The 14771-nt window shown below is 37.7% G+C and overlaps 1 protein-coding gene across 4 annotated transcripts in view; it reads right to left on the bottom strand.

Moving 5' to 3' along the window:
• The window catches only part of mdga1 (MAM domain containing glycosylphosphatidylinositol anchor 1), a 245642-nt gene that overhangs the window by 68584 nt on the left and 162287 nt on the right, over positions 1-14771 (bottom strand). For all 4 annotated transcript variants that reach the window (XM_074666081.1, XM_074666079.1, XM_074666082.1 and 1 more), the window contains 3 exons: positions 6928-7197; positions 3456-3785; positions 2404-2703 (listed from right to left, as the gene is read on the bottom strand). In XM_074666081.1, coding sequence (XP_074522182.1) covers positions 2404-2703; positions 3456-3785; positions 6928-7197 — 900 coding nt within the window. The remainder of the gene's footprint in view (positions 1-2403; positions 2704-3455; positions 3786-6927; positions 7198-14771) is intronic.

The raw sequence follows: 14771 nt of genomic DNA on the forward strand, positions 1-14771 counted from the left end.
ACACTGTTTCACATAAGGACAATCAGCAGGGAGTCCTGTGTTACTGCTGCTGATGACAACTTCTCCAGTGCATTGATTGAAGCCCCCCTGCTGTGCCAGTAAAATTGAACCACATCCAGCATCAGTACATATAGGGTGCAGAAATTTTCATGTATTTCTGATGCTACTTTCAGATGGAATATTTAGGTTGGAGAGCATACCCTTTTTTGTGATGGCAAAGGCAATAATATATTGTTATAAAACACCAAAGAAAGGTAACGGGCAGTTGGAGAATGCTCAAAACTAGCAATCCCAGAGCACGCACACGCGGCTTTGGGTGACAAATGATTTGGTTTGGCTGGATTAGATAAATGAGGATGCCTAAAGTGTGGTTATTTTAGCTCCAGTTTCTGAAGAAATCTACTTCAAATCTGTATTTCACGTTACCCTGTCGTATCCTATTCAGTTTCAACTTTGCACAGGCAGGCGAGCAATGATCTGAAGTGCCAAAGATATGTATCCTGAGTGCTGACATGATTTCAGAAGCAAGGAGAAGTAGGTAACCTCATGGAAAGGGAAAAGATACTGAAATGATGTGATGCTTTAGCAAGACAGTACTTTCTAAACTCTGTCCTCTGGGAGTTTCATAATGACAGACTCTGATGAACAGCTCACGAAGGGAAAGTACAGGTTGAGTTAAACTGACTTTAAGATGCAGTTTGCTCTTGTTTCCCATTTTTACACACCCATTTTGCACTCTATACTATCTCTACACACTCTATACACTATTGCTAACATTTCGGGTCGATAGTCCATGCCATCATTGAGAGGAGATTAAAAAAGTGCTGGTTTTTGAATGTCTAATTTTACTATCACACAAAAAAGTTGTTTTCTTAGATGAAGGTCTTCTCATTTTTAATTTGAAAAAGCTCAGATCAGAAGCAGAACCCCTGTGTTTTTCAGAAGAAATGGTGTTTTTCTACCTCTTTCTTATTTCATCACATTTAATTTGCTTTATTTATCCACAACCAGTGTACTGATAAACTCTACCTCTGAAATTTTGTGTTTGTGTTTTCTTTTGCATTTTTTTATTCTCATGTATAATGCACTTTACTTTGTTTACTACTACTGTTTCTGTTTGCTGCTACTGTTGCCCAGAGATCATTAAATTTTCATAATATTCAGTCTTTTCTCTGTAGTAGAAAAGATGCAGCAATAATAGTGTTGGAAACTAATCTGGACTTGTTTATACCAAATGGCAAATAATGGCTCGCTCATCAGCCCTCTGCCTTGTGCTGCTTGATGTGGCAATGGTTTTGTATGAGGGTATGGGGGCTGTAATGGACACATCATAGTGTTGGAAAAGAAAAAAAATGAAAGCGTACTGCATCTGAAATTATACTTTACTGGGTCCTTTCTCATCAATCTATATCAAAATATACCATATCCTATTAAAACATTGTGTTTGATTTTATAAAGAACCATTGTATTGTATTGTACATTATCATGTTTTTTTACTTTATTTTATGTTGTGTCATGTCATGGCTTGCCATGTTGTCTTGTATCATATCATATCATATCATATTAAAGTATATTGGATTATATCATGTTGTATTATATCATATTATTTCATATCATATATATTATATCATATCGATTATTTCATATCATTTAGTATCGTATCTCATTATATTGTATTATATCATTGTGTTATATCATTGTATCATATCATTTCATAGCATATCATATCATATCTTATTAAATCATATTGTATTATATTATATTATATCATATCATATATATTATACCATATAGTACCATTTCATATCATTTAGTATCTATCCCATTATATTGTATTATGTTATGTTATATTATATCATATCATACATTGAATCATATCATATTGTATTGCATCATGTTGTATATTATATCATATCATATCATGTTGTATTGTATCTCATCATATTGTATTGTATCATGTTGTATCATATTGTATTATATCATATTGTATCATATATCGTATTGCATCTATCTTATCATATCACATCATATGGTATCATATCATTTATCATAATTCACATCATATTGTTTTGTTTCTTATTGTATCCTACAGTATCATATTGCTTCGTATCACATCGTATAATATCAGATATCGTATAATATCAGATATCGTATCATATCATATCATATCATATCATATCATATCATATCATATCATATCATATCATATCATATCATATCATATGTTATTGCATCGTATGGTACTGTATCATATTATATGGTAGCATATATTGTATTATATTATGTCATATAATATTATATCATATTTTATTGTAGAGCTTTTTGTTTTGTCATGGCAGCTTGCTGTAATGTGTCATATCCTTGTCATCTGTGTGTCCATTTGTCCCATCATGTCACACTTACACTGCACATTGAGTTGGACCTGTGCCTCCCTGCGTTTGATGTTTAGCCCATTATACGGAGCAGTCTGGCATCGGTATACTCCCATCATGTCCCTGGTGACATACTTCAGCCTCAAGCGGCCGTCAGGGGTCTCCACCATGGTCTGTCCAGAAGGCATGAGCAGGTCCTTCTCCAACCGAGACCAGAGTATGGGTGGGCGGGGTTTGCCGTCCACCACCAAGCACACCAGTTCTGCATTTCCTCCCTCTCGCACATTCACCACTTGTCCTCCTGGTGGAACTGACAGCATTGGTGGAGAGACTGGAGGGATAGGAAGGGGCAAAAAAGGGAAGGAATGAGAGGAAGAGGTTTTAAAGCAATTCTTCCTTTTGAATTCGGAGGAGCATGAATAATACTTTTGGAAAGAAAATGTTTCTTAACAAATATAGGAGTGTTTCAATGAAGCAATAACAGTAGCTGTTCAAAACATGCTGAAGGAAACTTTGATATATATTGTCACTTACAAATATCTTAAAAAGATAGGCGTAAGACTTTGTCAGGTGTTATTAGCTAAAGAAATTATTTTCTTTGTATGAGTTGAATGATGACCCCTGACAAGTTTTCTAAGATATTTACTTTCCTCTCAGCTTTTTAAAGTGTGCTTGAAATGCTTTGGTGTAGATGACGAGCATAAGTGCAGTGGTGAGTTGAGTCATAAATTGTGATTTAACAAGTCAAGAGGTGGACATAACTTAGAAACTACAGATGGTATTAACAGAAAAATCTTGATGACTGCGACAGACGGATAATAAAATTAGGTATAAAAGGAAGCTACATTTACAAGGTCATTTTATTGAACCGTCACACGGTTTCAGTACAACATGGGAACACTAAAAGAGGAACAGGTCAGAATTATGTGTTAATATTATGGTTAGTCAGACCGACACAAAGGTACTGAAAAGTGAAACAGCCTGTAAATGTCTTATGGACTGTGCTATTTTTTTCTATTATTAGCTGAAAGATGGGCAAGAGATATGATTTGTGGGAGAAAAGTAGAAGAAAAAAACTCTCACTGTTGTTCTGTGAGATGTTGACATCCACCCGGAGCTCTGGCACCCTGCTGCCTGGGAAGTTTGCCACACAGCTGTAGGTGCCCAAGTCCCTGAACTTCATGTCCACTATCTCCAAGCTGCTGGTGCCGGGCGCCATGTCCGGGTCACTGCGTAGCAAGATCAGGCTGTCTGAGTTGAAGACGGGTGCACCGTTCTTGTACCAGGTGTAGTTGACCTTGTCCTGCGGGGTTGCATCAACGTGGCACGACAGCTTGAGGTCCCGACCCATCTGGATGGTCTCGCTGTCCTTGTTGGAGTCCGGTGTGATCTGGAAGGTCAGGTTGCTCATCGCTGTGTGGGGTGGTAGAGGGTTGAAGAAAAGTGAGAAAAAGGGTCAAAGGTCAAGGAAGGTTTGCTAAATCTTCTTCATCCCACATACTGAGATTTTGCCTCTCAAGTATACTTTTCTGATTGAACCGATATTTTTTGGTTGGAAGGAACTTAAAGGCACAAATTTGTTTTTCTTTCAGGAACATCAACAAATTCATGCAAAGCAATACCTAAAGAGGGTGCTTTAAGCATCTCTCACAAATACATAGTGCAGTGTAGGGATGGGTACCTTTCATATTTGAAACGATACAGTACCAATGCCCGGTACCTGGCAATCAGTATCCGTACTCAACAGTACCAATTTTCTGTACTTTTTTGCGTTTATGTGGTAAAAAAAAAAAATTGATTGAATAAAAGAATCTCTTTTTTTTTCAATTTATCATATTCATTCTTCAATATATAACCAAGCTGTGTCCATGTCAAGCATGGAAAACCACCTACTCTTCCACTCCTTCACAGCCACAAGGATGCAATTAGGTACCTAAACATGGTACCTTTTGTTTTTACGTCAAATCAGTACCTGGTACTTTTGACTGAATTCGGGTGGTACCTATAAAAGTACCTAATTAGGTTCCCATCCTTAGTGCAATGCGTTTGAAATATGTCAAGCATCATGTGTTGTGAGTTCTACTGATTAAGTGTTGTACTGAGTCAAGCTTCTAAATAATTAAGAATTGGGGCCTGTGTCCACTTAGAGCTCTTGGTTATGCTACAAGTGGCTTTAACTCTATACGAAACCACTGCAGCTCTGAGCGTTGTAGGCAGAGGAACATCCTTAGTCTCAGCTGTTTTTTTTTTTTGCCTCAGCTTTCATTTACTCTCTTGAAAAAAAATCTTTTAGAACACCGCAGCCCTTGTTAATGTCACTTCCCCCTCATTAACCAATCAAAAACAAGAAGGGGTGGACACAAAAGACAGATTTAACACCCACAACCAAAGAAAGCAGAATTGCCATGAAACTATCCTATTCAAAAAGCACTCCTGTGGACTTAGGCCCCTCTTTAAAAAGAGTGTCTCCTATTTAGTACTTTAATGGGTTTATTAATCTTGAATGGATTACATAGGTTTTGTTGTATTTTTTCTACTGCTGCAGCATGTTTTTCTATTTCTAGTAAAATTTATAAAAGTTTGTAAAATTAAATCAACATTGAAACAAGATTAAAGTTAACAGCATAACATCAGATATGATGAATTGATATTAAAAGAAGAAAATGTAAAAGAAGAAGCAGGAAAGTAGTTAATACAGAATGGTGGATAAGTTGGTACTGGGTGAAGAGTATGGAGGGGGCAGAACGATGAAAAAAACACAAAAGGAAAAAGGAAATTGAAGAAGAAAAGAAAAGAAGAGAGAGGAAGAAGCAAATTGTGAAGGAGGAAAAGACAAAAGAAGCTCGATCTAGAATAAAATAACAGGGGGATTAGGAGGAGGGGGGGAACAAAATCAAGGACAAAGAGTTACTCTCACACTGTCACATTTAATTTTCAGTTTCAAAGGCTGCGTTTCCCCAACAGATTTCCATGTTGAATTCAAAACAGCTCTCTGTTTCCCCACTAAGGGGAGAGACAGGCAGCAGGGAGAGGAGGAGCGCTTGATTCAAACTCCTTTCCAGCTTGTTAACAAGACGCTTGGATGGAGTCATGAACATAATGCATTGACCAGATGGTTAACAACTTTACCTGGTTAGTGTGGAGACATTATTATTTAAGCCTCTGATTGTGTGTGCATGCTTGTGAGTGAAGCAGAGCTGCCTGCCTACCTGCACGCTTTTAATTGGAAGACTGAGCTTTCTGAATGTGTGTATGTGTTTGAGTGTGTGAGAGAGTGAGTGTGAGAGTGTGTGTGTGGGGGGTTGTGTGTCTCATTCAGCGTCTCGCCACCTGTGCTGGTGTGACGATGCGTTCAGGCCCATTAAGCTAACAGGAGAAACCCATCCAGCATACGTTCTCTACAGTGTGTTAACTAACAGAAGAGACTGTCGCTAATTGCTTCCACTCCAGTCTAACTAATTGGAGTGAATAAAGATGATTAAAGGGACTAAAAATAGCCGGAGGGGAGGAGGAATGGAGGGCTTCTGTTTTAACGGCAGGAGAATTAGAAAAATAAAAAAGCCACACTTAACCCGCCTACACTGACAAGATTTACATCAACTCTCTCTAATGATGGATCAACGGCTGGTGTGTCATGCAGCAGGCAGACAGATACTTGCCAATGAACACTGTTACACACATTCACAAGTACAATCACAGGGTCGGGGAACAAAGGCAGCAAGGACTGGACAGAGAGTACTTTTCATTTTCAGTGAAGGAAATAATTCCAGCTTTGATTGAAATTGGCTTTGACAAAAACACTAAAAAATGCAGTAGTTTAATCAGACATTTTTTGGGCATAAAACTTCAATTTTTCACCCACTGTCCGTGTGTGTGTGCATAAGCTTTGAGGAAAAATAACCTAAATAAAAATGTAGCTGTGCTTTCTTGATCAGCAGCTCGCTGTAACATGGAGAAAAGAAAAAAAATTAAATGACCTTTTCTACCATACAGAAACTATAAAGGCTGCACAACAGGAATATTTTGTTACAATATATCATTCAAATTGCCTTTAAAAAGCAATCTTCCAGATGCATCTACCTGCTTTTTGTAGTATAAACTTAGCAAACATTTACAGGCTGATCTACAACACCAGTGTCATAACAGTCACCGTCAATGTATGGACTTTCGATGTCAGTGCTTCAAGTAGGCTTAGTTTGACACCTCAGAAGATGGATGAGAATGTTCATATGAATGAGACATGATTGCATGCACAGAAATTCTCAGTAAAAATATAACTTTTTTTAAAAAGACCAGAAACAGTTTGTACTGTTCTTAATTTTGCAGATTAAGAATAGTTCTTTTAGTCAGAAGAGTAAGTACAGAATAGTAATATAGAAGAAAAATGAGCTTTTATTACCATAAGGTGTACTTTAACTTTACATTTCAAAATGTAAAAGCGTAGATGAAAAATGATAATCTCATCTGTATTGTTTATCAAAAGTAGATCCTTAACCTATTGTCTCACAAAAACCCATATTGTGAATTAAAACAAACATTATCATGCATTACTCACTTCTGACTACAATATTGACGTTCTTGCGAGCAGGGTTCCCCACGTTGTTGACAGCCGTACAGTTGTAGAAGCCTGCGTCGGATGGTGTGACAGCTCGCAAAATCAGTGTCGGCCCCCGAACTTGAGCGCTGAGGGGCAGAGGGCCTGGGTAACGTGACCACGTCACAGTGGGGGGCGGGAATCCTGCAGTCACCTCACAGGTTAGGAGCACATCCTGCCCGGGATCAACAACCACTGTGTCGTTCACTGACAGACGAATCATCGGTGGAGCTGAAGAAAGAAGGGAGAAAAAAGGATCATGATTTACAAAGAACAGATGTCAAAGTGTTTACTTTGTGTTTGCAACCATTTGCAAACATGGTGTAGTTTACAGATGTTGACATCAACAGCTGATCCATATCTGCACCTGTAACACATACACTGTTATAAATATGACTGAACAGCTTTGACTCATGTGCACAGCGAAGCTTAGGGATATTTCAAAGGAGGATGTCAAAGCTGTCTGTGGAGGATCACTACCTCACTGTAGTTCTTCTTAAAGGAGGAGGAGGCGAAACCATCCTTGACCCTGATCTGTGCCAGGCAGTTTGATATTTTCCACTAATTATTAATTTTTTTTGTAGTGTATAAAAAGTACATACACATGCACTCATTCCTCACAGAGTGTGCCTGTATGTGTCCTCATGAGCCGGTGTGCATTTCATTCATGTGGTGGTGTCTGACTAGAACACACTAATCAGTAAACCAAAAGTTTTTCACATCCCTACCCCCAGCTCTCATATCACCAGTATGATCCCTGCACCACTGCAACATTTTTGGCATGACTGACCCAACAGGGAAAGGACAGTATGACCCAAAATAAAACTACAGAGGAAAGAAAAAAAGGTTGCCAGACAGAGATCGATCGGACTCCAGCTGTTTCAAAACACAAAAAAGTGAAGAGCAGGAAAAGAGAGGGCAACACACGTTACAGGCCAGGCTACCAAATGAGGATAGAAAGGATAGGGTAAAAATGAGACAGTGTGCACTGTCTGCGCCATTACCATATAAAGGGTGAAAATGAAATGAGCAGATTACGTTGATGCTTGGATGCTGATAAGACAGCTTTCTCACACCGTGTGAAAACCAGGAAATCAACTGATATACTCACAAAAATGTAGCTACTGTAAAACTGGATTATAAGAGTTTTAGGCTTCTTGTTTTGCTAAGAAACAATCAAACAGAGCACCAAAAAAAAAAAAAAAAACAGCCTCAAATAGATGTGTCAGCTGATGGCTCAGGTGCAAGCTGATGACCTCGTTGCAGATCTGTGCTCTCGCTTTCAATCATAGAAATAATTTCAAAAATTGCAAATGCTTTGCAGAAGCATTAACAAAGAGTTTCTGTTGAGGCTGTTTCCTTGTTTCATAAAGCACGGTGACTTACTGAAATTCTATTACAAAGATAAACAGGAGTTGTTTTGTATTTAACCATGCATAATTAGTCAGATAATTTGCCATTTGGCTCTCAGTTTAAGCTCAGTAAGTGTCCGAAAAGCTGCTTTAGTTTTGAGGTTTCATTGTGTCTGGATAGAGATTCAACTGACAGTTATCTGTTTAATTGTCAACCAAAGTGTGATTTAAGTAACTGTAATGATGATTGTTGCTCCCTGACGTCATTTTGACTGTAATGGTTGATTTAGCCTCACAGCCTCTGACATGATATTTGATCAGAGCTGACACTAGCTTAAAGAGCAAAACTGATGTTCTGTGGTTTTCAACCGCGGGCTTTTTGGGTGATATATTTACTGTTTTATAAACCAGGGTTCATAAGAAAACAGAATTCAAGTAGAGAAATGGTTTTAGAGTTAACCTACTTATTTTTATTTTTTCAGTTGGCTGTAAATTTTTAAAATTGACATTCATTTGATAGCTTAACTTGTACATTTTGCTACAGAATACTTTTTGTTTTTTTAAAAAAATCTTCTACATCTGTAATTTGACACAATTCAATGCCTTATTTCCAGGACATTTGTCTTGTACTGATGTTTACTGTTATCACAGGCTTACTTTTAGGCTGAAAGTTTTCAAAACAGCAGACTGCTCAGCACATCAATCCTCACCCTCTCAGCATCTTGTAATAGTTAGTTTGTATGATTTGCCACTGGGCATAAAACGATGGAAACAAGAGGAGAAAAAGAGCTTATGGCCAAAATGTCACCTCTTTAAATCCCTCAAGAGGCCACAAAAATTTTTTTAGTGTACCACGCAGAGTGATTTCTCCTTGTCCCTGCATTAAAACCACCTTGGTATAAAGCTAAGTGTCAGTTTCTAAACCAGGGCTGCTTCACTGCTTAATCTGTATTTTTTTTACCTTTCTTCTTTTTGTGAGGAACTCCCTGTTTGTGTGAATTTTGGTGCTCTCTGTGGACAAACTTATACCTGTCATCTTTTTGCTGATCTTGTCAGGATGTTTTCAAAACATTTTCCCGAAAGAAGGAAATCTAGTCCTGTTTTTATTTAACGGTCAAATACACCTCTCTCTGTGAATGTTAATTACAACAATAGTAGCAGATGCATGCAGCAGTTGCAGATGATCTCATTCACGTTTTTAGGGTCACACAAAGGCACCCGTGTTTATATCTGTCTGTATCATCACAAGGTAAAGACTCTTTGCAGGAACTTTAAGTGTTTGTGGGTAAGAAAATGTTTGTTTTCTGTAACAGCTCAGTGAGACTGTGTACAGCAGGTAATGGTTTTGTACTGTTTGGCTTCTGGAGTCACTTGGACACTTTATAGTTTTTAGTTTTATCTCTGGAAAAAATCAACAATTAACTTTCCATCTGGTTTTAAAGAACGTTTGACGGTGAGTATACATACAGTATATACTCTCCTGCGCCAATGTGCATTCGCATCTTTTTTCTGTGTGAAATCATTTCTATTCAGTGCATGATGAAAGATGCAAGAGGCCTTCGTTCTTTAATAGACAAGGATGCATATCTGACCTCAGAATGAGAACCAGGTGAATCTGCTGCTATAAAAAGAAAACTGTTTGCAGAAACATATGCCATCCATTACTTGGCCATCAACCTTTTTTTGATGCCTGGAAAAATAAAATAAAATTTACTTTTTTTCATTTTCATGCAGTTCCTTAAAAGGAAAGGGTTAGTTGTAGAGATGAAGCTGGTATTGATTTAGATTATGCTTCATCTAGTTTTTTCACCTCACTCTCACGACAGATGAGTTTTAAAGTGGATCCTGTTGATTTTCAGTTTATAGACCCTGTGATCCATTCCAGTCATCAACAGATGGGCGGTATTAAAAAGCAGAACTTCTTTAAAAAAAAAAAAAAAAAAGTTTGGAGATGTCCCTGGAAATCTAAACCTGACGATTTTTTTTCCTACACCAAGTTTGTGGTTTCATGAATTTGTTTTCTTTGGAGCACTTTGAATTGCATATATTATCCTGCATACACATACATATGTCTATATTTCTATATTGGTTTAACAGATTGGATCCTAATGGGTGTGATTGGCTGATGTGTCCTGCTGTAGATAGCGGATATTAATCACTCTTATTTAAGAACACATCATGTGTTGCTTGCCATCGGGACATATAGATCATTTTAACCTGTATAACAAAAAGTGTATATAAAACAAACTCCAAACTATACCTTTAATTGTGATGAGATCATCATATTGAATATTGTAAACCATTTTAATCTTAATCAACATGTCAGGCAGGCAACTGTAAAGGCTAAATCCTCATATAAGCTGTACCTTTGGGCTCCAGGGCTGCCTTATGTCCTAATTTTTCCTTTTTCTTTGCCTAATTTTTCATTCATATGCATTTACCAATTTATAGAGATGAGATAAAAACAAGCACGTACAAAGTCTTCTCAAATGAAAAATACTAATATATAAACACATGACTCAATGAGTGCAATACTCTTAAGCAATTAATAATGAATGCTTGCAAATCATATTTGCAATTGTAGGACACAACCATAGTCTAAATGGAATTTACAATTTTTAAAGATAATAATAAATTGATTAGTAAAAATGATGAGCATAAGAGTAAAGCATATTAGATAATATCAACATCAAGCTATTAAGCTGATGATTCATTTCCATCATCCTTCCACCAAGTTTACCAGGAAAGACACTGAGGTCTGTTCTGCTGCTGTAAGCTGCTCTAAACCTCTCCACATGCAGGTGTGAATATGTGTCAGTACAAAACAGTGGAGCAGTCCGTGCTCTGTAAACCCCTGATTATCAAAATATGTAGTTAATCCTGTTACATCAAACGATTGTTGTGAATTTTTGAGGCACTAAGGAGTACATTGTTTTTGTTCCCTATGAGTGTCATCTCGGTTACAATGCGTTTTTAAAGATCTGAATGTTATTATTTGTTCATTTTGGGGGAGTGTACTTGAGATAGGGTCTTTTACATGAGCTCTAGAGGACAAGGAGGAGGAGAAAGCGGGCTTTTATCGACCTGAGAGAGTTAATCCTCTGTGAGAGACCGACCCCCCAAGTGCAGGAAGTAATTCATTCCTCTAATAGACTTTATGCAGTACATCCTCTCATCTAATCTCTTTTTTAACAGATTGCAATCGCCGTAATGAAAGAGGTGCACCGAGGCTCGACAAACCGGTTTACAGATGCATGTTTCCACTAATACAAGGTCGTGCACGAGGCTGTGCGTGCACACACACAGACTGGCTTGTACTCTGTTAAATAAGTGACAAAAATGTGCATGCAAAAACACACTAATGGGATATCTCTTTAGCTAACCTCCTTGGTGATGATTCTCAAGCTGACAAGAAATTTTACTGGTGTAACAACTGCAATCAAAGCATAAATAGCACTGTCCACTTCCATTGTATCAAATCACAAACGCTGGGGAAGTAAACCCCCGTAGGCCTGAGAGGCTTCAGAGTATGAGCCTCCAGCATGGAAACTGATCCATGGATCAGAACACAGTTAAACTACATCACAGCATCAGTGTACATAGGGATTTGTAACATTACACCCATGTATGTTGTCATAATTGATTTCCCTAGCAGACGTGGTAACAAAAGTCATCTTTCCTCTGGGTAAACTTCCATTAACTTAATTTTAAAAGATCAAACCTTAATTATCTGGAGACCCTGAATGAATGTGGGTGAATGTTGATATAAACATCATAAGTACAAAGCACAACTACTCAAATGTTGTGCAGTCTCACAACCAAGTAACGCCAATATAAAGTGGAGAGAAAGTCTAGGAGGGGGAAAAAGAGAGGACTAAGTGTGAAGCCAAAGGGAGGGAGGAACTGAGGATTTGAGAATTATAGCTTCAATTTCCTGGGGATGCGTGGGTGACGGTAACGGTGGGATCAGCCAGCGCTCTTCCCAAAGTAATGGGATTTATGTGCAGCACAGCGGTTTACAACCAGGTAACAAATGCACCCTCTTCCACGCTCTCACTTTCTCACTCCCTCTTTCCCCCTTTTCTCTGTGTCAGTTTGTCACCTCTGTATCTTCAGTATCTGTTTTATACCTCCCCTCCTTTCTTTCCCTACTCTCAGTTCTCATTCCTTCCCCTCTCATTCTTTCCCCTCTGCACATTTTTTTACTGAATCCTCTTCATCACTCTCTCTGTCTCTGTCTCTCTCACTGCCTTGCTGTATGACCTGTTGGAGATTTGCAGGGCCTAATCCATCTATGAGGTAAAAGCAGAGGGTTATTGGGAGAAATGAGCTGGAAATAAAGGTTTAAAGGTTTAGATAGAGGTGTGTGCTAACAGGACCTGAGTGGATGTTATGTATGCAGGGGCACTAGTTCTCACCTTAACATCAGTCAAACAGTGAGCAGCTGAGAAGCCAACTAGAAACCAAAAGTCATCTTCACTTCTGAAAGGAGGGTAAAGGTCAGGGATGTTTGGAATATTGAGGAACTTTCTTTCTACATAAAGCTATAAAAGCCTGAAGAAAGCAGAGTGGATGAAGCAGTGCAAGTGCCCTGCACTGTGGTTGTGACCTTGTTGTATTCCTCTTGTTCAGGTTTGATATGAGGTACATATGTTCACTAATACACAAGGCTGACAGAGTTGGAAAAAGTAGACATATTCAAACACAATGAACAACACAGCAGCTGTGATCAGTGACAGGTATTAATAAAACTGGGGGTGCACTGATAACAATTTTCTGGCTGATCACCAATCTTTAACGAGCCTGACCTGATAGTACAGATTTGGGCCGATACCAATTTTTATTTTTTATAACTGACAACATATACCTGTTTGAGTCTTATTTTATTGAAAATCATTGAGCAATGCCTTTGAAATAATAAAATCGTATTTTAACTTGAAAAACCAATAAAGTGTCCTGAGTTTTAGATCTCAGGGCAAAAAGCAACAATGGCTGGCTGTCAGACCTTCCTGGAGGTATATAAGATCAGTTTCATATGTAAGGATGGGTCGATCACCGGTCACCCAAAATTAAGGAAATCAGCACGGATTAATCAGTGTATGTCTGGTTAGAACTAACTTTAAACTGACAGCCATGACAGGTGGAAATATCTGCCAAATCCAGTACATTCACTTCAACCTAAAATTGACGATGGGTAGGGGTGAAAAATTCTGAGAATTTTAAAAGTCAGAAACTTTCCATGAGATTTATGGGAGTAAACAGGAACTGATAATGTGGAACTTAAATATAGCTAAGGTATGAATATTGTAGCACAATTTTGGCTAAACCATCACATTTAACGTAAGTTCACTGGAGTTCCTATGCTTTCCTTGACCACTATACTTTGCTGACTGCAGGGATTTTGAGGCCATGCTCCCTTGATGAACTGTGCACGATGCCCACAGCACAAGATCTTTAAGGACATCACCTGAGAACTACATATTCATTAGGGCTGAACAATAAATCAAATTTAAACCAACTTCGCAATGTGAAAGAACAAAATTTTCAAATCACAAAGGCTGCAATCAAAAAAGAGGACAAATTTTAAAGTTCATTTAAAAAGTGCATTCCACATGTTGACATATTTCAGTGGCTCAGCCAGAGATTTGGTCTTATTTACATTTCTGCACTTTATTTAGTGTGTGATTCAGAGAGGAGGGGATTTATGGTTATTTTTCAAATTATTGTTCATACCAGGCCTGTTGTTCTGCAGTTCTTTGTTCCTTTCTCTGATTTCCAAGGTATTTAATGATAATTATATTACACATCTACAAGGTTTGAAGTTAAATAAATCCATCAATATTCTGCTGTGATTCTTATAGTTCAATGAAGATATGTTAATTGTATCAATTCATCTTATTACATCTTAACATGTACACCTGTTGGTCTTACTATGAAACGGATTATTGATTGTGTTTAGTAAATAATGCAGAAGATAAACTGCATGCTTAACAGCGATCGCAATAAAAGTAAAAAAAAATTGCAATCAGATAATTTTCCAAAATCATTCAGCCTTAATATTCATTGTCAATTAATTTTTGATTTAAAAAAAATCAAAATATTTCCAAATTTTCCAAGCTAACTTCCCATAGAGAGCTTCTGGAAATTTCCCACTCTTTTATAACCTCAGTGACAGATGACAGTCGAGGAGATTGGCATAAGACATTGGTCCAAATAAATTCACTACTATGAGTTATTTAACATAACCTCTATTTTGAAATGCAAAACAATTGAATTCATATGTGAGGGACTGTTATTAATGATTTTCTGTGACTGTTTTGCAGCCATCATGCTGAGATGTAAACACTTTTATTTTTATCAGTGCTTTCAAAATATACTCCACAACGAGAGAGAAAAAATGGTGATGTGCTCTTTTTTTTTCTGCCACTCAGGTTCACAACGATAGATAACATA

Source organism: Halichoeres trimaculatus, unplaced genomic scaffold (genome assembly GCF_033239565.1).
Source record: "Halichoeres trimaculatus isolate MK-OKI-2021-1 unplaced genomic scaffold, fHalTri1.1 fHalTri1_scaffold_3, whole genome shotgun sequence".
Lineage (NCBI taxonomy): Eukaryota > Metazoa > Chordata > Actinopteri > Labriformes > Labridae > Halichoeres > Halichoeres trimaculatus.